This window comes from Neolamprologus brichardi, chromosome 11, assembly GCF_056152115.1.
Source record: "Neolamprologus brichardi isolate AB-2024 chromosome 11, ASM5615211v1, whole genome shotgun sequence".
Taxonomy (NCBI): Eukaryota; Metazoa; Chordata; class Actinopteri; order Cichliformes; family Cichlidae; genus Neolamprologus; species Neolamprologus brichardi.
In genome coordinates this window covers 15789333-15810719 of record NC_142114.1, presented here as the reverse complement: position 1 = coordinate 15810719, position 21387 = coordinate 15789333, and the positions used below count along the sequence as shown (strand labels likewise).

At 40.5% G+C, this 21387-nt stretch overlaps 2 protein-coding genes across 2 annotated transcripts; both read left to right on the top strand.

The window, feature by feature from the left end:
• Positions 1–739: 739 nt before the first annotated feature.
• si:dkey-92i15.4 (uncharacterized) lies at positions 740–7480 on the top strand. The gene is made up of 7 exons (XM_006804910.3): positions 740–874; positions 1883–4666; positions 4764–4959; positions 5253–5351; positions 5455–5701; positions 5802–5918; positions 6843–7480. The coding sequence occupies exons 2-7, from the start codon at positions 2241–2243 to the stop codon at positions 7004–7006; spliced, it is 3249 nt and encodes a 1082-aa protein (XP_006804973.3). The 5' UTR covers positions 740–874; positions 1883–2240; the 3' UTR covers positions 7007–7480.
• A 1199-nt stretch (positions 7481–8679) lies between these two features.
• On the top strand, positions 8680–14091 carry aqp10a (aquaporin 10a). The gene is made up of 6 exons (XM_006804911.3): positions 8680–8794; positions 10890–11016; positions 11389–11526; positions 11610–11728; positions 11804–12021; positions 13541–14091. Exons 1-6 carry the CDS (start codon positions 8711–8713, stop codon positions 13707–13709), a joined length of 855 nt encoding a protein of 284 aa, XP_006804974.2. The 5' UTR covers positions 8680–8710; the 3' UTR covers positions 13710–14091.
• The last annotated feature ends 7296 nt before the right edge of the window (positions 14092–21387 follow it).

Sequence of the window (21387 nt, the reverse complement as noted above, 5' to 3'; positions counted from 1 at the left end):
GTAAGTAGCTGCGTTTTTTTTTTTTAATGATTTTATACATTTATGTGTGCTTCCCTTTGTTTTAAAATTTGTAATAAAAAGGCTTTTTGTTCCCACAAACAGCTTGTTCTGTGAGAACAAAAATTATCAGCAATCGCAGATATTTTTCCCTTTAGTCAGCATTACAAACCCACTGACTCTCACCAAGTGTGTGTGTGTGGAGTGAAGCTCTGTTTTGTTGAACAGATGACATATGAGATGTGTTCTTATGGCAATATTTATCCCTGCTAGTATTCCTGGCTCTTTGTAATCTCTGGACCCAATTAAAGGTGCTCTGTTATTATGTATTTTGATACCTGCTCAGCCCAGATGATTGGACTCGGTTTTGCCTGAGGTGGGGTGACATTACAGGCCTTGTTTTAGGAAATGTCATTCTTGTACCGTTTCACACAATATCAAAACTGTATCTCATCTCCCTAAAGCTATAAAAGATGTTCATATCAAATGATTAGTGGGGTGTGTGTTTAAACGTGGGTAAACGTGTGTGTGTGCATTCCCTATCGAGGCGTTTGAAGGGTGACACATTGAACCTCAGTCAGGAATGTTACCCTGTGAGAATAAGGAAAAGAGGGAGAGAACAACAATAGGAGGGGGAGGAGAGAGAAAGACAGAGAGACACAGGGAGGAAGAAAAGGAGAGAGGACAAACCAGTGTGGCAGGTTTGCGTCACTGTACACACTCTATCATGCAAAGCTGATGGAAAGAGAAGCAGACAAAGAGTGAGAGAAGGGCAGTCAGGAGCGAGGAGCTGATGTCATTACTTGGCGATGTCTTCATTACGAATCCGAGTTAACACAATGACCCAGGACAAGCACAGAAAACACACTTAAAGGAGGTAAGGTACCTGTTTTGTGAATATAGGAGCGGACTTTTAGTTGGCTAATTTGTAACTGTGTCATTGAGCAAATGTGTGTATTTTCATTTGATGTGAGGGTGCAATTGTTTCCTTCTTTCGGTTCAAAGGGGAGTTTAAAGTGAATGACTATGTGTTGCCCTGGTTACGCAGATGGGGCAAAATATAACAGGTGTTTCTGTAAACTGACTCTCAGGCTCACCTGCACTGGAAAGCACCTCCAGTGACTCCCTGGAAGTGCCATGCTGTAGCCTAAACTAAACAAAGCACTGCATACTGTAAATCTACTCTTATGATATATAATTACAGGAAACCATCAGCTTGCAGAATTGATCCTTAATGACATTATGAATGATTAGATCTTCATTCAGACATGATTAGCGATCAAAGACGGTTATCATTGTTTTCATTGGCTGTACGCACAGATAACCATGATGAGTCATTACCCCTCAGTAATGTTATCTGCAGGCTGTATTTAAATCAAAGTAAATCTGTGCTCTTATGACCGTTCGATTTGAACAAGCTGCTGTCTCTCTTTGACCACGAGACCGATACGTGCTGCAGAGATTGCTTTTGCTGAGTGGATTGCTGTTAGGTGAGTTTTACCAGTTTTTGGTTCAGGCTTAGCTGATGCTGACAGGTAACTTCAAGTATGTTGCCTATGTAAACATGGTGTCTCATACGTGTGTACAGCAGAGAACACTATCTGAGTCATACTGTGAGTCAGGGAGAGGACAGCAAGAACATGTTGCAAAATGAGCTTGGTGGCAGAGGTTTTTAAGTGAGTTGTTGTTTAGTTTTGATCTAATTTCTTAACATTTGTTAATGCTTTCTACCCGAATCAGTCTCCACATTTTATGTTTCCTGTCCTCTAACACTGTGAGATATTGTTGACCATTCCAAGTGGCCAAAGTGACCACAATCCACATCTCTACATTCCAGTCCAATCCATTCTGAGAATAAAATTTTGTGCATTTTTATGCTTGGCAGGCAATGGGAGCTGTTCAGTGAGGTCGAGCTGGGGAACTGGAGTCTCCTGTGGTCAAAACAAGAAGAAGAGCCAGTGGAGTCACCACTTCCAGGCCGCAAAAACCAGAGCACAATTAGGAATATCAAACTACTGCACTGAGGATGTCTGTCTGTGGAAGAATCTAATGAGAGGATTGTAACTGTGACACTATTTGTTTTCTACACGCCCAAAACGCGAGCCTCCTAGATGAACCGCTTCCAGAGTGCAATCTAAAAGACAGTCGCTTGGACTCCCAGAAAATATCAAGTTCACTCTTCCGCTCTTTTTTTGGGATCTGGCATTTGACAGGAGGTCATTAACTTTGTTTACTCTCAGACAATGGACTCGTCTCTGCTGCCCGCTTCACAGAATGAGTATGGCAAGCAGAGGACAGGGGTGAAATTCACCGTCCGCTCAGCTAACTCTCCCACATACAGTCTCTCTCGCAGCTCAGGTGTCAGGAAACGGGAGGGCATAGGAGAAGTTGCAGAAAGAGAACGATATAGGACACACACCAACACAAACGGTACAAATAAGGATGACGACACAGTCACTGGATGTGAAACCAGGACTAGGAGTGGCAGCAGTGTCAGCACAAACAGAACGATCCCAGAGTTTGGCACTGACAGAAGAGAAAACCCTGCATTTGAAAGCCAGGGAAGATCGGCGTGGAGGGGATCCAACCTTACAAGCAGAAGTAAGAGTTTAGATTTCAAAACAGGCGCTAGAACACCTGATCCCAATACCATAGCTGACTTTTCTCAGCTGTCCAACAACAATAGGGGGGACACCAGTAAATATGCTGGAGCTTTGGAGGGAAGGAGGACACAAATTGAAGGCAGCGTCATGGACAGGATTTCATCACTAAAGGCCTTTAATTCTGTAGCTGTAAGTAATCTTCAAGAGAGAAGCGAGCTTTTGGAAAGGAGCAGTAGGGGTAAGACTCTCCCTACCAGGTTAAGATCCCTGTCTGGATCTAACTCTAGGTACACAGAGACATCTGCTTCATTGGGGCCCAAAAGTGGCCAAAGTATAACGGAGCGGATAGAGAAACTCTTTGGACCTACTGGTTTTGGTAAAACGGATGACTGCAAAAATAGGGATTCCTCTAATAACTCTGAATCATCAACAGAATCCCTCATTTCACAGCAGCAAAAGCCTCATGAGAAGACAGCAGGGGGCACCTTCCCTATGAGTTTCTTCTCGAAGGACAGCGATAGTGCGGTGAAAAGTGGACTTTCACTCTGGACACAAAAAGATGCCAATGCCTCAGGGTTTGAGACTTCATTTTCATCTGGGGCAAGCATAACCAGAGATAGCTCACTAGGAGGGTGGATGCAGGGAAGGTATTCAGAGGAAAGTGGAGTTAATTGGGGCAAGGGTTTTATGGAAACAGGTACAAGGTCCCTGGATAGAGCCAGGAGTAGGTCCTGTATAGCTGCACAGATTAGATCTGCAAGGGCAAACGCACAGCCAAAAACTTTGTTAGAAGAGACACCAGATTCTTTCAGAGAGTCATCTGAATTCAGAGACAAAAGCAAAGACGAGAGCTCTGCAAACAACGGAGAGGAAAAGAGTGAAACTAATGTAATAAGTGGGATGTTGAGAGACAGGACTAGAAGTGTTGATGGACCAGATCAAATAACAGAATTGAAGGGTGGCAATGCTTATGAGGATGTATTTGAGACGAATCCACAGAAAACCAATGTGAAAACAGCAGAGAGAAAGAAGGCTCTGTCTGTCTCCTCAGCAGCCAGTGTTAGAAATAAGATCAACCAGTTTGAGGCTCTGACACAGCAAGCTCAGAGTTTTGCGACAGGCCAAGTCCAAATACCCAGACGTACCTTTTCTGTACCAGCACAAGTCAGCAGGGGACATGAAGGAGTGAAGAAGAGCGGGTCTGCAAAAGAAATAAATGAGCTAAGGAAAAAGTGGGCAGGACTCCAAGAAGAAGGGGAGGCACAAGATAAAAGTGAAGACAAAATGATGGGAACAGTAAAGAAGGTTTGGCCTGACAGAAATTTATCAGTGGATGAAATTGGACTAAGAATAGAGAAGGAACAGACAGGACTAAATGACTTGGATCAGAAAAGAAAAACAGACTCTACTGATGATTTAAAATTTTCCGGACTCAAGACTACCCAAGAAATGCCTCATAAAAGTGACAGAGCTGTAAGTGGAAAGCTTGGCACAGACGAGACAGATTTCTTCAAAGCCTCAAGCCCTGAAGAGGCAAGTGAGAGAGACGTGACAGGCAGCAGTACACCAACCCCACTACCACCCTGTGACCCTTCACACAAGGAAAGGTCACACTCTGATATTACTTCACCAGTTAGTGATGATGAACAGACTCCAACAAACAGCCCTAGCTATTTACTGACTACTTCACCTGTGGCACAGCTGGGGGATGTCACTCCCACTGCCGACAGTGACAACAAAAGCCCTCCTGTCTTCACATGTCCAGCAAAAGATCCAGACTTTTCTCCTCGTCCTCTTCCTACATCTTCTGACAACAACCTTCAAGATGTCATCTCCCCAGACATCCAAACAACACCCCAGAAAGGCAAGAAACGGTTATTGGACCTGAATGCTTGGATAGCTGGTTTGAACCCAGATTTGAAAGTCTTTAGTGATGATGAGGATGTTGATGATGATGAAAGCACCCAAAAAGATGACGATTCAAACTATGATTCAGACTCAGGAGAGTCCTCGGTTACCATCACCAGCAATATGAGTCAGTCAGATCGCAGGAGCTTCTCTGTCACGTGCGTACCGTGCTTGTTTATTTCTGGTTTAATGGAGTTGCTCATTGAAGCAGATAATTAGTTTTACGCCTAAAACATTTTATTTTCCTTCTTGTAGTCTTTCGGACCTGTGTAACTTTGCTGGAGCTGACTACGATTCAGAGAATGACAGCGATGACTGGCAGTCAACAAACCAGCGTACCGCTTCAATGAGCTCAGATATGTCAGTGTTTTCCTGTGTGTCTGTGATGCCCGCTGAGGAGCTCGACAAGCTTGTAGAGGAAGTGAGGAACCTGGGGGATGATGCCCTGCAGGTAAAAACAGCATGAAGTTAAAAACCTTTTGAAAGGTTTTAATGATCAGTTGTTTGATATTTTTGTGGCTGTGGTTGTGGTGGTCAGTTCACTGGTCCAGTAACCTCCATCTAGATAAGACTTTCCCTAGGCACTTTACATGTAATGTTAATATTGCTACAGCTGTTGCAGCTGACCAGGTCATGTACCAACTGAATTGAGTTTAAAAAGGACAAAAAATTCAACTCTGAGCACCTGAGGCCCAATATACCAAGAACATTTTGTACATTTTGACATCCTTTTGTTTCCCTCAGGACTATGATGATGTGCAGGTAGTGGTTCTCCATAAAGACGTCGGAGTCGGACTAGGCTTCAGTTTGGCAGGAGGCGTGGACCAAAACAAGCCCATCACTGTGAGAAAATTCTACTTCCTGCTTCGACTTGGCAAATATTCAAATGTGTGTCTGCAGTATTTTTATTTTTTTTCTTTTTCTTCTTCTTTTGTCCTCTGCTCAGGTTCACAAAGTATTTCACTCAGGTGTTGCAGCCAAGCAAGGCTCTATAAAGGAAGGTGACCAGGTTTTATCCATCAATGGCACAGCACTATCTGGGAGTGCCCACTGGGAAGCCTTGAGGGTTTTAAGAAGGGCAAAGGCGAAGGAAATGGTAGTTGTGGTGGTGAGGAGGGGGGGCATCATAGACAGCTCTAAGAAAGGAGAAGAGGGAAATAGTCGGGGACAAACACCGGAACAGTATGAGACAGGTCAGTATTAGAGGTACTGCTTTAACAAAGATCTGATAATGACGTTCCTAATCTTGAACTGAAAATGAGATACTTTATTTGTGTTTTCCCCTCCTCTTAGGTCAAACAGTATGTGTGCAACTACAGAAAAACAGCCGGGATCTGGGCTTCAGTCTGGAGGGAGGTGAAGGCTCCAGTCTGGGGAACAGACCACTCACCGTCCAGAAAATCTTCCAAGGTAAAAACCAAACCTCTGCCCAAAGTCATGCATGAAACTCTGCCCCAAGTCATGCATGTTAGGGCATGTTAGGGTTATTGGCCTTCAAAAATTGATCATAGATAGTTATCACTCTCTGTGGGTTAGACTGACTGGCAACCTGTGCAGGGTCTACCCCATCTCTTGCCTTGTGACAGGAGGGTGAAGGTCCAACTCCAGCAGAAGAAAAGCACTCACAATAGAGCATGACCATATATAGGGTTATATTGTTACACAATTTGACTGTTAAAACTTTGGCTGTTCATATCGGAATTAACTAACCAATTTACTGTATTTAAAGTCAAATTTATTTATTTTTTACCTTGGCTGTAGTGTAAGAAATGCAGTATTTACTCTTGACATGAGTTGTATATAATACAATAAATGAAAACAATACAGAAATACTCAAATACCTTAAAGTTATACAGTACTTGGTGATCTGATGTGGTGCATTATTTCTTCATAACTAAAGAAAACAGCATCATAAAGAACCATCTAAGATTCAGTTCTAAATATTATATGTTTACTATATGAACTATTATGGCAGCATAAAGTTAAAATTTGACATTAATGTAGATTTTCGGCTATTTATTTAATTCAGTTCATTTTTATTTATATAGGGCCAAATCACAATAACAGTCATCTTAAGATCCTTGTTATACATTGTAAGTTAAACATTTTACAATAATACAGAGAAACAGCAGACAATTATAGCAGACGTCCTTCTATGAGCAAGTACTTTGGGACAGCGGGAAAGAAAAACTTCCTTTTAACAGGAAGAAACCTCCAGCAGAACAGGTGTCAGGGAGAGGCAGATATCTGCCTGGTTGGGGATGATGGGAGGGAGCATGTTCCCATTCAGAGAAACCGTTACTGATTACTTGTTTTCCCTCTTTCCACCCTCAGGAGGTCCTGTTGACATGGTATATCCTGGTGATGAGGTCCTAGAAGTCCAAGGGACAAGCGTGGTGGGGATGAGGCGCTTAGAAGCCTGGACTTTGATCAGAGCACTTCCTCCTGGGCCTGTGGATGTGGTGCTACGTCGCTCCCATAAGCATCCAGAAACATGAAGATTAAGGAAGCAGTTTACTCCTTGTAAGATTAAGGGGATGGACCAAAAACATAAACGCTATCTATGAGAGACCGTATCTCCTTCAGTGGGCAAGAACTTGAAATCTGGACATGATATAGTTCAAAATGTGTTTATGTACAGGCAGTATAATAACTATAATATCCTAAAGAAAAAGAAAAATAAGCTTGGAGACCAGGTCAAGGGTGTATATTTTTCTTACATGCTCTTTTTTAACAGGATTACATCTACCTCAAGGCCTGGCAAACCTCTATATCAGCTGAATCATTGAGTAATTGTGGCTCCTACATGCACCAAATCAACCAACATTTGTATCAGATAGATTGATCAGTTCAAAACAGATCATTTGGTACCTGTAAGTGAAAAACGATGTTGTACTATACTGTTAATAGTTAATAACTTTTCCATTGAGACTTTATATTTGTTTTTAATAAAAGCTAACAAATTGATGTTTGTTATTATTACAACCAGCAGAGGGAGTAATTCGTCTTCATTTAGATCGGGGTTAAAGGTATCTTTCCTTTTAAACATTAATAAAAGTGAACACAAGATAATACCTCATTCCTATGTGTCTTTTACAGCCACCCATCACAAAGTCAAGGTTTCTGTTTTGGAGAGATTTCTCAGATAATTTGATAAGAAAAGGTTAACACGATAATCTCTCATGGCAGTTATATGTTTTATATCTGATCAAATCCTCATCCTATGTTACTGCCTTGAATACGTACCGCTCTGGATATTATCAGCAATAATACAGCAAATATTTAGCTTATATAATCTTCTGAGAGTCCAGAGTTCAGTGACACAGGTTACAGTGACATGCATCACAGCGATGATGAGAGGGGCTTCTATCGTCAACAATTTGTGCTTTTATTGTGGAAATCCGTGATAGAATAAGTTAATAGATTTGACAATCCAATCCCAATCCTGATAAATAACCATTTGACATATTTTGGAGACCGATTTTAGCTAACTGATAATGTTCCCTTTAACGATACTTGGTTTTCTTGTATATAAACACACTTAGAAACTTTCTTTAGCTGCATATAAACACGAAGCTTTCTTCTCCAAAAGAATATTCCTCATTACTTTACGTTCGTGCACAAAGCATATTTATATATTTTTTTGTTTGTTTTTAATTTTTATGGTATTTCTAAAGGTTAAAAGCCAAATTAAAGCAGTGCTTCAGTACACAGAAGCGACTTTTATCTGCTCCCTTATTCACGTGGAGTCGCCACGGACAGCTTCGCTTAATTTGGTCGCTTTATTCAGGTTGGATGCCTTTTTACCAACCCCCTAAGAGTCGAGCCTCGAGGAGCTTTCCTTTGTTAGGGAAATGCGTAAAACACTATTCACACACACATACACACACATTTTATATACACACACTTTGTCATAAAACTATCTCGGTGGCTTCTTCCGAGTAGTCAACTGGTATCTGTATTAAGTAATATCTCTTGGCTTTATGGTGTCTGTTTATGTATCAGTCTTTACCAGCTGGGCCAATTACGCTCACTGCGCTGGCCAATCGTGAGGTGAGACGACCGAGTAAACGACTAGTGTTTGTCCAGCTGTGAATAGAGAGCTGTAGGTAGAGGGTAGGGGGGCTGTGGGATACAGAAGCACTCAGTTGCCACTGTGCTCAGCGGGGAGATAAGAGGAGGCCTTTCATTTCACTCCGGCTATGTTGAAGCTACGTGTAATGAGGGTGAGGTGTCCCCTCGTGCGAGAGTGCATGGCCGAATTTTTGGGAACTTTCGTCTTAATGGTGAGTGACTTTGAGTTGGATTGTAATTTTCAAAATCAAAAGGAGAAAATGAATCAATCAAACGGGGGTTTTAAAAAAAAAAATCAAAGCTGGAAAACAGTTTAGAGAAAGAAGAGTTGAAATGTGTATATGCATATCCCAAACCCTGGACAATTTTTCCAGATCCAGTCTAAGAATTTAATTTTCAGGTTTATTATTTTTTAATTTTCTAAATTTATGCGTAAAACGTGTAAGTAGCTTGAGTTTGATTTTATACCCTCACATTGACTAAATGTTTATGGAATCAAACAACTCAAGAAAAAAAATGAAACTACATAATAGCATCAGATTAAAATTGTTTTTGCCACTGTATCGGATGATTTGGGTTATTTTGCAGGCACAGGACCTGAGCACCTACAGTCAATGAGTAGATCACAAGGTCCTGTGTATACCAAAGTATTCTAGAGTCAAATGTGAGGCCACCTGCTCAACAGTTCAAGCAAATGGGCAATGATCCCAGCACAGCAGCAAATCTACAGCAGAATGACTGAAAATCAAAATGATCAACATGCTGCAATTTCAAGTCAAAGTGCAGACCTCAAGCTGTTGTGAGACCTTAAGAGAGCTGTGCATAAACAAATACCCACAAATCACAATGAGCTGAAGCAATATTTTAATGGCTGGGGGAAAAATCCTCCACAATGATGTGGGAGACTTATAAACTGATGACCAATAGTCATGGAAAATTATTACTTCAAGTTATTGCTGATAAAGCTGGCTCACACGCTACTGAAAGACTGGGAGCTTTCAGTTTTACACAGTACTGCAGAACCTGTTCTGTGAAAACTTGTCACATGACTTTACATGTATCACTAAAACTAAGGCTGAAACCAAGTGAAGGTAATTTTCTTAAAAATAAAATAAAAAAAATTGCTTCCTAGAATGGGATTTATAAGGTGTTCTCAGTCTTATCTCAAGCATGTTTGTTTTCTGTAAGAATCAAAGTCAGCTCTGCAAGACATAAATGAACTAATCTGAAAAATGTAGGCGTATGAAGTTAGATACATAAATTGACGTAATGCATTTAAAGAAAGCACAATCCATATGAGTTGAAATTAATAACCCTTAATTGTGCCACATGTCTAAAACAGCTTTCACCTGACTGCAGAATCTCTACTGAGATTTTATTGGGAACTTTGCCTGGAGTTAGAACAGATTACAATAATTTATGCTTGTATATCAAATATTAAAAAGATTAAAATTAAGAAAAAGATTAAAAAAATATTAAAAATAAGTTATATAGATTTTGCAGCTTACGCAATTATCTACATAAATCTTCTCATCTCAAGAACCAAGGAAACGAGCAGGGAAAATCATCACAGACCCCTCACACCCTGGACACAGACTTTTTTGATCTGCTGCCATCTGGCAGACGGTATAGAAGCCTGCAGACCAGGACCACCCGACATAGGAACAGTTTCTTTCCCCTCGCCATCTCCCTTCTAAACAGTTGACCTGTCACACTGCTCCCACTGCCAGACTGCAACTGCACCTTATGTACATTCTGTAGTATTCATTCCACCTCATTTCATTTCTGTATTTTATGTATATAAGTTTAGATTAGTTATTTATAGTTGGTTTACACAGCATTGTGTGTGTGTGTGTGTGTGTGTGTGTGTGTGTGTGTGTGTGTGTGTGTGTGTGTGTGTGTGTGTGTGTGTGTGTGTGTGTGTGTGTGTGTGTGTGTGTGTGTGTGTGTGTGTGTGTGTGTGTGTGTGTGTGTGTGTGTGTGAGATCCCAATGTAACAGCCATACTGTCCCTTACATGGTCATTCAGATAACAAGTCAGATAACACGGGTCATTACAAAGTCTAAAGAGGAGGGCATTAAATTACACTTTAACAAGAACAAATTTGTCTCTGTTTATCAATAAGTTAGTCAAGAAAGATATACTGAAATTTGCTCATGTGCTTTCCTCTACGTCTATTTAAGTTAGTTTTGATGTCAGGATTTTTAGCTATGGAAAATCTCGTTTCTTTGTTCACCTGAGTTTTGCAGTAACTTCTGACTTCTCATGCACCTTCCACCTTCTCTGTCCTCTTTATCTGCAACAAAGTTCTTTGGCTGCGCTGCTGCTGCGCAAGTAAAAACCAGCAATGAGACTAAAGGCCAGTTTCTATCTGGCAACATGGCCTTCTCTGTGGGTGTTATGTCAGCCATGTATCTCACCAAGGGCATCTCAGGTAAGAATTTAAAGATATCCATAATGGGCACTAACATTTTTTTTTTTTTTACATAGTATTACATTTAAACTCATTACAATATGCTCTGCACAGTCTAAAATCCCTCAGGTAATTATGACTTTTATTGCAGTTATTAAATGAGTACACAAAATTTATCACCAGAGCTCTCTAGAAATAAGCATTATCCACTTTCTTTTGCAAAGTGTTTGCTTTGGCTTATACCTTTGACAATCCACTGTTATATGATACTATATGGCACCAATAACACAGATAATCAGAGACACGATCACCTGCCAGTGTGTCTAATTACCTTCATTTTTAACTTTCACCTTCCTGTATCCTTCTCTAAATATGTACCCTACATCCCTGCAGGTGCCCATCTGAACCCAGCGGTGACCCTGAGTTTCTGTGTTTTGGGGAAGGTGTCCTGGTCGAGGCTTGTGCCATATTCCCTCTTCCAGGTGGTGGGGGCTTTCGTGGCGTCGGGGGTTGTCTATCTCGTCTACTATGGTTTGTCTTTTTAATTTTTGTGACATATAAATTAAAAAAAATAGTTTGTTTTGTTTCCTGCAACACCTCTGTTTCGGTCGCAGATGCCATAATGACTTTTAGTGGAGGAGTGTTGACTGTGTACGGCAGGAATGAGACTGCCTCGATATTTGCCACATACCCCTCTGACTACCTTTCTGTGGGCAGCAGTTTCTTTGACCAAGTGAGTATAATTATTAACAGGATTTGATCTTTTAGCAGCTGCTCCCGTACGTAACGTAATGAGTTGACATTTCAGGTAGTGGGCACCGGCATGTTGCTGTTGTGTATCCTGGGTTTGGAGGAAAAGAGGAACACCCCGGCTCCCTCTGAGCTGGTTCCTGTTGTAGTGTCAGCTGTCGTTCTGGGGATCTCCATTTCAATGTCGGCTAACTGTGGTGCTGCCATAAATCCTGCTCGGGACCTGGGGCCTCGCCTCTTTACCCTAGCTGCAGGCTGGGGGACTGAGGTCTTCACGTAAGTATCTTATCTGCTTAAGTTATTGGTTTTATTTAAACTTTGTTTATGTCTTAATTTCACAAAAGTATGTCAAAGATTGTTGGACAATGGAAGAGTTATCCTGAGGGTTTTTCCTTGAAACAGCTGTTTTCTCTTTATAATCTTATGTTCCTGTGAGATGTGTGGTTCCACAAATGCTCAGTGCGCAGTGTCTTAAACACTTAAAGCTGCGTTTTAACACTATGGGCCGAAAAACACCAAAACAGGCCAAGAGAAACACAAATTTAACATAAGATCAACACGTAAGGCTTTTATTAAACAGACAAAGAGGAATTTATCTCATCCGAGTTGAGTTATAGCTTCTTGATTAATTATTATCAGGCCTTTCAGCTTATTGTTCAGCTGTATCAGAAATAACAGATTGTTTTTGTTACTGATCGCAGTAACGCGATTACCCTTTCAAGTAACGAGTAAAGGAAGGGATTACTATTGCAAAAAAGGAATTAGATTACTGTTACTTTCCCATAAGCACGCTGCGTTACTGCGTTACTAGACCGTGATTTTTTTTTTTTTTTTTTTTTTTTTTTTTTTTTGCGAGAGTGTCTCATGACAATGATGTAAGCGCGTGTGATGTTCGTGGTAACGGACGTGTGCAGATCAATGATCAACCATGGATAACATATAGAAGCTGACATTACTTTGAGTTTGATTACGTAAAAAGTGACAAAAACTTTAGCGTCCGCTGTACAATGCGTGAGAAGAAACGGCACCGGGCAAACCTCCGCCTGCTCCGCTCCTGCTAAACAGGTGAAAATAGATTTAAGAGCAACAGGACGACTGAGTTTTTGATTTTATTTATTTTCTGCTATGTTTTACTTGCATCTCTTTGAAAGAGTGAGTGTAAACACAAAAAATAGTTTTACTTATATGCTGGAATATGCAGAAAATAAGTTTAAATGTTAAACAAATTTCTTCAAGTCAAAGACTGTTGCATATAATTTAATTTTTGCAAGATGCAATGTGCAAAAAGTTAAAAGATTTAAACAATTTTTATAAAGAGACTTTCATTTGATTACATTTTATATGATGGAGTATGCAGAAAAAACTAGAATTGGGCTGAAAGGCCTATTGCTTTATTACCTATTCAGGTTGTGTATCATGTTTTTTAAAAAGTAACTAATTAATTCTGAAAATAAGTAATTATTAAAGTAACGGGATTACTTTTTTGGAGAAGTAATCAGTAATTAGTTACTAATTTTTTCAAGTAACATGAACAACACTGCTGATGGCTGCAGATAGATTAATCGGACCTGGTTTTCTATGGAAATGATCTTGATGGAAGGTGTTGACCTACAAAACAAAAACTGCTGATCTTAGACTAAAGAACTCTGAGTGAAGTTTAATATTTAAATATTTAATATACTACTCTCTGGGTTTTTTTTCACTGTGATAAATTCTTCTATCGAAGAAAAACTTGTTAAAAAATAATGAATCTTCAGTCTTTAACCGTGATGTCCTGCTGCTCTTTGTTCTGCAGGTGTTACAACTACTGGTTCTGGGTACCATTGGTGGCTCCGCTTGTTGGAGCCGTTTTTGGTAGTTTGATGTATCTCATCTTTATCGACTGGCAGCTGCCTGACCCAGACCAACTTGAGAGGATTTCCACCATCAGTGAAAAACTTGAAAAAAAAAAGGAGATGAGTTAAAGGCTGTGAATTTTTAAAGTTTAACGCTGAAACTATTTTTCTACTGTTAGAAAAAACAAAAAGGAATATCTTCTTTCAAATGATGTAGCTGTTTGCTCCTTAAACACAGCCAACAGAGATATGTATTAGTCATAAGATAAAGCTGTTTGTTTACAATGAAATGTGTGTTTAGTATAATAATCACTGTGTGTCCTTTTTTGACTTTGTAGCTGAGAAAACTGCTAGCATGTTCACCTCTTTGTAAATCAGATATAGAGGACTATGTAGATTTAAACAGTGAAATCCATCTTAGTTCACTGGCTGGTCTATTTTACTCCCCTCTGTTGTTTTAACGCATTCACATTTTGGCATTTCAGCCTGCAAATATTTCACTTTTATAGAAAACAACACCAAACATTCATGCTTAGCTATGACTTAATATTTGTGAAAAGGTTTTACTTTTATTTTTTTTTCTGTTATGTTTTATTCCCCTGTTTTATGTTTTTTTGTTTAACCCGTGTCTTGTTTCCCCTTGATGATAATTATGAATTTTATACATTAGTCTGTCAAGAGATGCATGTAGTATTTGAGGAACACTGTAGATACGTTTTTTTCAGTGTTTTTAGGTTTCTGTGCTCTCATATAGGAGATATCTATCTATCTATCAATAGATAGAGAGAGAGAGAGAGAGAGAGAATAAACATATATATATATATATATATATATATATATATATACACATTATTTTATGTAAATTGAACAAATTATTCTCATTTCAAACTACTGAGGGATCTAGGAGGAGATTAGAGGAAAAAGCATGAACAATCTTCATGGTCTGTGCTGATTCTCCATTTCACTTTGTTTTGTTGTGTATTAATTATGCTACCTCAGTGTTTTTTGCTGATGGCATTGAAAACAACCCTCATTCCCAAAACATGTTGGGATTCTGTGCAAAATGAATAGAGTGCAGTGATTTGTAAATCTTGTAACGAATGCCACCTGGAAGTTTGTTGTGTGATTGGCAGAGAAGTCTTGAAAGCACACTGAGGAGGGCAAGGCAGCTCTCATCTGTGGAAGCTCCAAGAGACGATGGACTCGCTCTGCCATGTGTGAGTTTGTGCTACGGTAAAGGACTTTTAGAGCTGGATCGAATGATGACAAGTGTTTATTTTTCTTTAAAGTGTGTCTTTGGGCATTTGGGTGGTGAGATTAAGGGTTTGGTTGTTTGTTAAGATTTAAAAAATTAAACTGTCCGTTTCAAATGTTTGTTTGTTTTAAACGTGTTTTGCGACATTCATTGAAGTGACTTGTCTTTCGAATTTTCTTTCTTTTTTAAGTTGTACTACAAAAAAACTTGGATTGCTAATTGTGAGGACAAACCTTTTTTTTTTTCTGCCACTTGTCTTTCCCTAAATCAGCTACAGGTGACTCATATCTTTAATTCTTAGCAGGACTGACACCCAACTTGCTTGCAGTGTATGTACCCACATGTGAATGAATTAAACTGACTATTGGCAGCAGTGCGGTGGAATGTTTTAACTTATTTTGGGGGGCGTCGTTTTTGTTTTGTTTTTCTTTTCTGGGGGGCAGGATATCATCGGAGTAGATGGTTTGTTTTTTTGCAGGCGTTTATTTGAAGTAAATGAAGTAAACCAAGTAATTAAAATAATTACTTGGTTTTAATTTAGTTCAGTGGACTCACAATAATACTTACAACCTCATGTAACTAACTGGTTTAAATGGAAAGAGGTCAGTAACTTGAGTGATATATAAAAAAAGAGCATCTTGGAGAATTTTTTAGGAGCAAAGTTGGGCGGAGATTTACCAACCTGCAAAAAACTTACAGTAATTTGTGGAAGAATTTCAGAATAATACTCCACTTTAGGTTTTTATTTGTAATATCAAAAAATCCAGAGAAACCTCTGCCCAGTCACAGTATGCGGCAACACACTGTGGCAGCACACTGTATGAATTTGCGAAGAGGACCCAAAATGCAGACATCAAGGAACGTGGACAAAACTTGAATGTTAACAGAAAGTGAGCCGTTTATTAAGGCTGGTATAAACTACACAACAAAAGGTGGAGATGAAGCTAAAAAAATAAACTGGGGAAACTAAAGATAAACATTAAAAAACCAAACATGGAACCTGACGTGGAAACACAGATACCTGGAATCTGGAGCATGAGACACAGAAATGTGGCACAAAGGACAACAAACAACCTGACAAAGAATGAAGAGAAAGACTAAATACACACAAGGGTGATTAGGGGAAGTGGAAACACATGGGGAAACAGCTGACACTAATCTGACATAACACAAAGGAAGCAAAGCTGGCTACACTGACATAGGACCCAGACCTTCAAAATAAAGCAAGAAACAAGATGGTAAAGCAGACATGACAATACAATTTCACAACATGGACAAGAAGACAAGAAACATGACAGACTAACACAGAAGACCTAAGTGAAACATAAACTAAAGGCAACCAAAAGATAATCAAATTTACTCAACATATAAAGGGATAACTTAAGAACTCAAACTGAACACGCTGGGTCAGAGACGCAGGATCGTGACAGTGTGAAGCTCAGTACTAGATGACTGTAATCTTCAGGCCCTTTTGGGTGTGATATTTTTTTGTCACGACAATCCCTGCAGGGCCTCAGGTACACTTCCAAAAATCGCTGTCTGTGAACGCAGTTCACCCTCCTGTCCACAAGTGCAGGTTACAGCTCAATAACTGCAAAGAAGCTGTCTGAACATGATCCAGCATGTTCTTTGGGCCAAAGCTCACTGGGCAAAGGGTAACGCTGTTCTGTGATCAGCAGAGAGGGATTCTGGGATCAAACAGCCTCACACCTCTGCAGACTTTGTTCTGTATTATTTCATGCCTCGCAATGATATTAATGGAATATGCTGTTCTTTTCGCCTTTGTGAAACTCAACTGAGTCAGGCACACATTACAATGTTACCTTCAAAAGTGTCCAAGAATAATTCAGAATGAATAGTTATAAGTTTCAATGTAATGCACCACTTTTAGGCTGAACCCTTAAATTATTAAACCCGAGGCAAAGTCTCAGTAATGTTGACCAGAGTTTTCCAAAATAAGTTGGAGCAACTTGTAGCAAAGCAGCCACAAATCTTCATCAGTTAAGTTCACTATAAATAATTAATCAGAAAATCAGACTTCCCACACCTGGTTGTATGAAATGAGTGGAGGCTTACAAAGATGTTGGAGGAGATGGCGCTGACAGACCTGTAGAGGGCGATATAACACAGAGACCAAATAAAACGCTTGAAAGGCGATGAGGTGTGTTCAGGCTGCTGAGGGAAGGAGCGACTGTTTATCAAGTTTAAAGTGTTAAAAACGGGTAGCGTGCCGTCAGCACGTGCAAACAGCATGAGTGAAATGCCGCAAGACTGTGCTGCCACATTAAATACAGAAGTAAAACACCTATGGGTTGTCCGGTGTGATGTTGGCTTCCTGATTGCAGGAAGTTCAGAGAGAGGAGAAAGTGAAGGAGGTGCAACCCCTCCTCCTGCTCCTTCTTCTCCTCTCCGGCAGCTGAAGCCAAACCCTCCCTTACCTCTGCACGGTGCCTGTCTCCCCCCTCCCACCTCACTGGCCTTTATCATATATCACATAGCGTCGCCTTTTCATCCCCCAGACCTCATCATGACCTCAGCGACAGGAGCAGCGAGGACGTCTCAGAAACCCTGTTTATAACGCAAAGTTGCCAAGGTAAGATCCCTATGCTGTTCTCTCATAGCTTTGGGTAGCTGCTCCCTATCATCATCTTCTTCTAACATGGTCATGAGGATTTGCTGTGCAGTCTCTCTATCCTCTGTAAATATTGACGCGAGTCTCGCTTTGCTTGTGAAGCGTTCAGCTCTTATTGCTGCTCCAGTGTGACCAGGCTCATCCTGTACAGTAGGTACGGCTAGTTTCACCCTCACACCTCTGCAGTAGGCACAGAGTTCCTGTATGTCGGTATTAGTCATAATAACATTTCCAAACTCAAAGTGAAACTCAGTCCCGCCACTGTGGCGAGCATCACTAGACTGAAAGCATTCGCTCTTAAGGTTACTTAAACCAGGGCCGTGAGCTTTGTGGTACAGTAAGCTTATTTAATAAACGACTACATCCAAGGCAGAGCCTGATGGCTTTTACCTATGATAGCATTATTTTTAATGGGATGCTGTGCAGCTATACTTAAAGCTACATCAGTGTTTATTTACATACTTGTGGAGAGGAGCAAATATCCTAAAGCACACAGATAATGTCCTGAGTGCGTAAGCATACAGTGGAGAATATTAAACCAATGCTGTGCTTTTTATTCCTTCTGGAAGTTGCCTCAGTGGCATACAGCAGTGTTGTTGCTTTTTCTTTGAACGGGTTGCATTGTCAGCAGACAGCGCAACATGTTGTTAGCAAGTTAGTATTTATTATGGTATCAAACAGATCAGTCTTGTAATGGAGTGCATGGTTTGAAAGGTGTTGAATCAGACAGGCATTGTGTAAAAGAAGGTTACAGCCTGCACGGCCTGTTATCAGAACATCAAGTGTATGCTGGTTTAACTCTGAAAGTGTTCCACTTTGTTGGCTTCCTGATGACATTGTTAATAAAAGGCAGTTTTGTGGCGTTTGTAACATTACTGTGATAGAACATAATGCAGATTTCATGTACGTAAGGTGTGCTATAGTGGTGCCAGTGCTTTGCCTGCAGAATGCTTTGATGTGACCATGTGTAGAGGAGGCACGGAGACTATAGCACATACTGGGAGCAGATCATTTCAAAGCGATGCACCGCCTACAAGACACGAGGAAAAACCAAGTCATTTAATTTTGCCTCAGGAAATACATAGCCTGGTCTGTTAGCAGGCTCATTGCATAATAACCTAACTTTGTTAGTTATCTTTTAATCTTTTGTTGTTTCGGTTTCATGTTCTGTGCTTCCTTACGAAAGTTTTGACATGAAAGTGGTGATCTTGAGATTTATTTCAGCAGGCTTGCATTCAGCTATAGAAAAATAAGTGATTGCAATACATTATTGAAAAGAACTGTAAAATCTGTTCTATAGCATGGATCAAATTGAACCTAGCAGGTCCCTTCTGACCATTTCCCTAATTACATCCCAGCAGGCTGAGTTATTATCCTGCTGTATCTCAAATTTTAGCTTTTTAGGTGATTAACAACACTGTAAAATAGCGTAATAATGAATTTCTGAGCTTCAAATCCTCTGATACATAAGCCTAAATCCAGCAGGAGCAAAGAAAGGAATTCTGCTCAGAGGCCAAGAAAGGTGTTTGGATATTTACTGTGCCCTCACTCCCCTGGCTGCCAGCGTTATTTCATAATGGCATTTCTTTGGTCCTGTGGGTTATAGAAGATGCCACTCACAGATGGAGAGTGTGTGTGTGTGCGTGTGTGTGGAGAGATGTGCAAGCACATGGCAAACACTCTCACTCATTAGTACCTGTTAGAATTATAAATGGGTGGTATATATAGGGTGGAAAGTGAGCAGAGGACATGGAAAAAGGGGACTGTACGTCAGGCTGAGAGATAATGTTGGGAACTCTAGCTGAAAACTGATCAGCTCAGCTCACATGGAGAAAAACAAAGCAGCTCTTTCTCAGGAGTATTGATTGGATGCTGGCTCCCAGTCAGCTACCCCTGACTGTCATATTGTGTGTATCTTGTAGTATCCACAACAAAGGCAAGGCAAAGATTATAATGCCTCACCTGTCATGCCTTTTAGCCCATGTACTTAGCTGTGGTAAAAGAGTGAATAAAAGCAGTGAGGTGTGTGATATTAATAGGTCAGCATAAATGATGACAGGAGAGAAGAGAAGATGCTTAACTGTGCTATGCATGCAAAAAATGCTGCTCCATTACTCTGATCCACTATAGGGAGAGGCTGACAGTGGATCTGGCCCCAGCCACCAGAGACAGTGTGCTACAGAGACAGATGCAGCTCTCTGTTGAATGTCATATCCTCGTTATGGCTCAAAAGAGACCAGAGAGAGCCTGGTGTGTGTGTGTGTGTGTGTGTGTGTGTGTGTGTGTGTGTGTGTGTGTGTGTGTGCGCGTGTGTGTGTGCGCGCATATGTCGTGTTGTGCAGTGGTTTTAATGCTTGACTGATTTTCACTGTCTAACTAGGAGGGCAAAGCTGTGAAAAGAAAAAAAAAGAAACATTACAGTAAGTAGGTTGCATCACCTGGCCGTGGTTTGGCTTGAAACTGAAAAAGCTATTTCCCTTCCATGCACAATCACATTTGTATGGCTCTCATTTCACTTTTTTTCGTGCTCATGCTCTGTAGACAGTCAGCTCTGTAGTCTCCCCTGTATCCTCCTCAGTCTCACCCACCTCCCTTCTTTCCCTTGGCAGACAGTCCCATGGGCCAGAGCAGAAGGACACCAGCAGAGTGGAGATGTTCAGAAAGAGGCCTCCCCCAGGTCAGTGCATTAATCACATCTGCAGTTAAACTAGTTTCATCCAGTGTGGCTTGACAATGAGAAATGCAGTTAACCAAATGACAACGTAGACATGGAAGGTGTGATGCATGCTGCACGATAGCAAGAATGCATTCACATATTTATCTACAGGCAGAACAATATGCTGGAAAACAAACATTGAATACATTTCAGACTATCATAATGTATTAAACAGCACTTATTACTGAAGCTCATCTGCAGATTCCCAGACAGACAATGTATTATGACACCAGTTCTCTGGAGGGGAGGGTGGGGGGCTCTAAAACAACCAGATGGAAATGACTGAAAGATAGAAGAAGTTTTCACAAACCCTGGCCGAACACAGCTTTAGCCTTCAGTTCAATTCAATTTTATTTATATTTCACCAAATCACAATAACATTTGACTCACATGACTTTATATTGTAAGATAAGGACCCTAAAATAATAGAGAGAAATCCCAACAGCCAGACAACCCCTTCTGAGCAAGTACTTGGAGACAGTGGGAAGGAAAAACTCCCTTTAAACAGGAAGAAACCTGCAGCAGAACCAGGCTCAGATTGGGGGATCCATCTGCCACAACTTATTTTACATAGTTTGACAGTATCATTAAATGCTTCTGTGGTTAATAAAACAAAAGAGGTTCCCGAATTATTATTAAATTAACTATATAAGTTATTTATAGCTCACTGCTTGCTCTTAAACCCGATGGGGCAGCACATTGGTTGCTTTGTGTGTGGACTTTGCATGTTATCGCTGTACCAGTGCAGACTCTCTCCTGGTATTTATTGTCTTGTTGTCTAGTAATTTTCCTTTTTATTCTTTTTATTTTATTAGTTCTATACGCTGCTGTGAGAAAGACTGCCATCGAAAAGACTTTCATTGTACAAGCTGCACAATGACAATAAAGAATCTATATACTAGTAATGTTCTTGTTTGGTTACTCTGGGATTATAAATATGGCCGTAGGTGTGAATGGTTGTTAGCCCTGCAATAGACTAGCAACCTGTCCAGGGTATACCTTGCCCTGCATCAGCTGGGATAGGCTCCCAGCCTCTCTGCGACCCTGAACTGGATAGATGTGGCATTGATGTAGATGTATGGTAATGCCTAACTCAGGCTCCAAGCACCGAGAGGCATTTTAGCCATGAGAAGTCCCTTTTCAGACCCCGAAAAAATAATTGGGAAAAGGCCAAGTGTCTCAGGTGTGTGCTAAGTCCGCACAG

What these genes read in the sequence shown, in the direction of transcription:
- si:dkey-92i15.4 (XM_006804910.3), top strand. Translation starts at nt 2,241, where the DNA reads ATGGACTCGTCTCTGCTGCCCGCTTCACAGAATGAGTATGGCAAGCAG. An exon ending in TGGGGGATGATGCCCTGCAG is followed by an intron (nt 4,960 to 5,252) that starts GTAAAAACAGCA and finishes TGTTTCCCTCAG; the next exon opens with GACTATGATGATGTGCAGGT. An exon ending in CGTCCAGAAAATCTTCCAAG is followed by an intron (nt 5,919 to 6,842) that starts GTAAAAACCAAA and finishes TTCCACCCTCAG; the next exon opens with GAGGTCCTGTTGACATGGTA.
- aqp10a (XM_006804911.3), top strand. Translation starts at nt 8,711, where the DNA reads ATGTTGAAGCTACGTGTAATGAGGGTGAGGTGTCCCCTCGTGCGAGAG. An exon ending in TCTCACCAAGGGCATCTCAG is followed by an intron (nt 11,017 to 11,388) that starts GTAAGAATTTAA and finishes ACATCCCTGCAG; the next exon opens with GTGCCCATCTGAACCCAGCG. An exon ending in TGTCTATCTCGTCTACTATG is followed by an intron (nt 11,527 to 11,609) that starts GTTTGTCTTTTT and finishes TTTCGGTCGCAG; the next exon opens with ATGCCATAATGACTTTTAGT.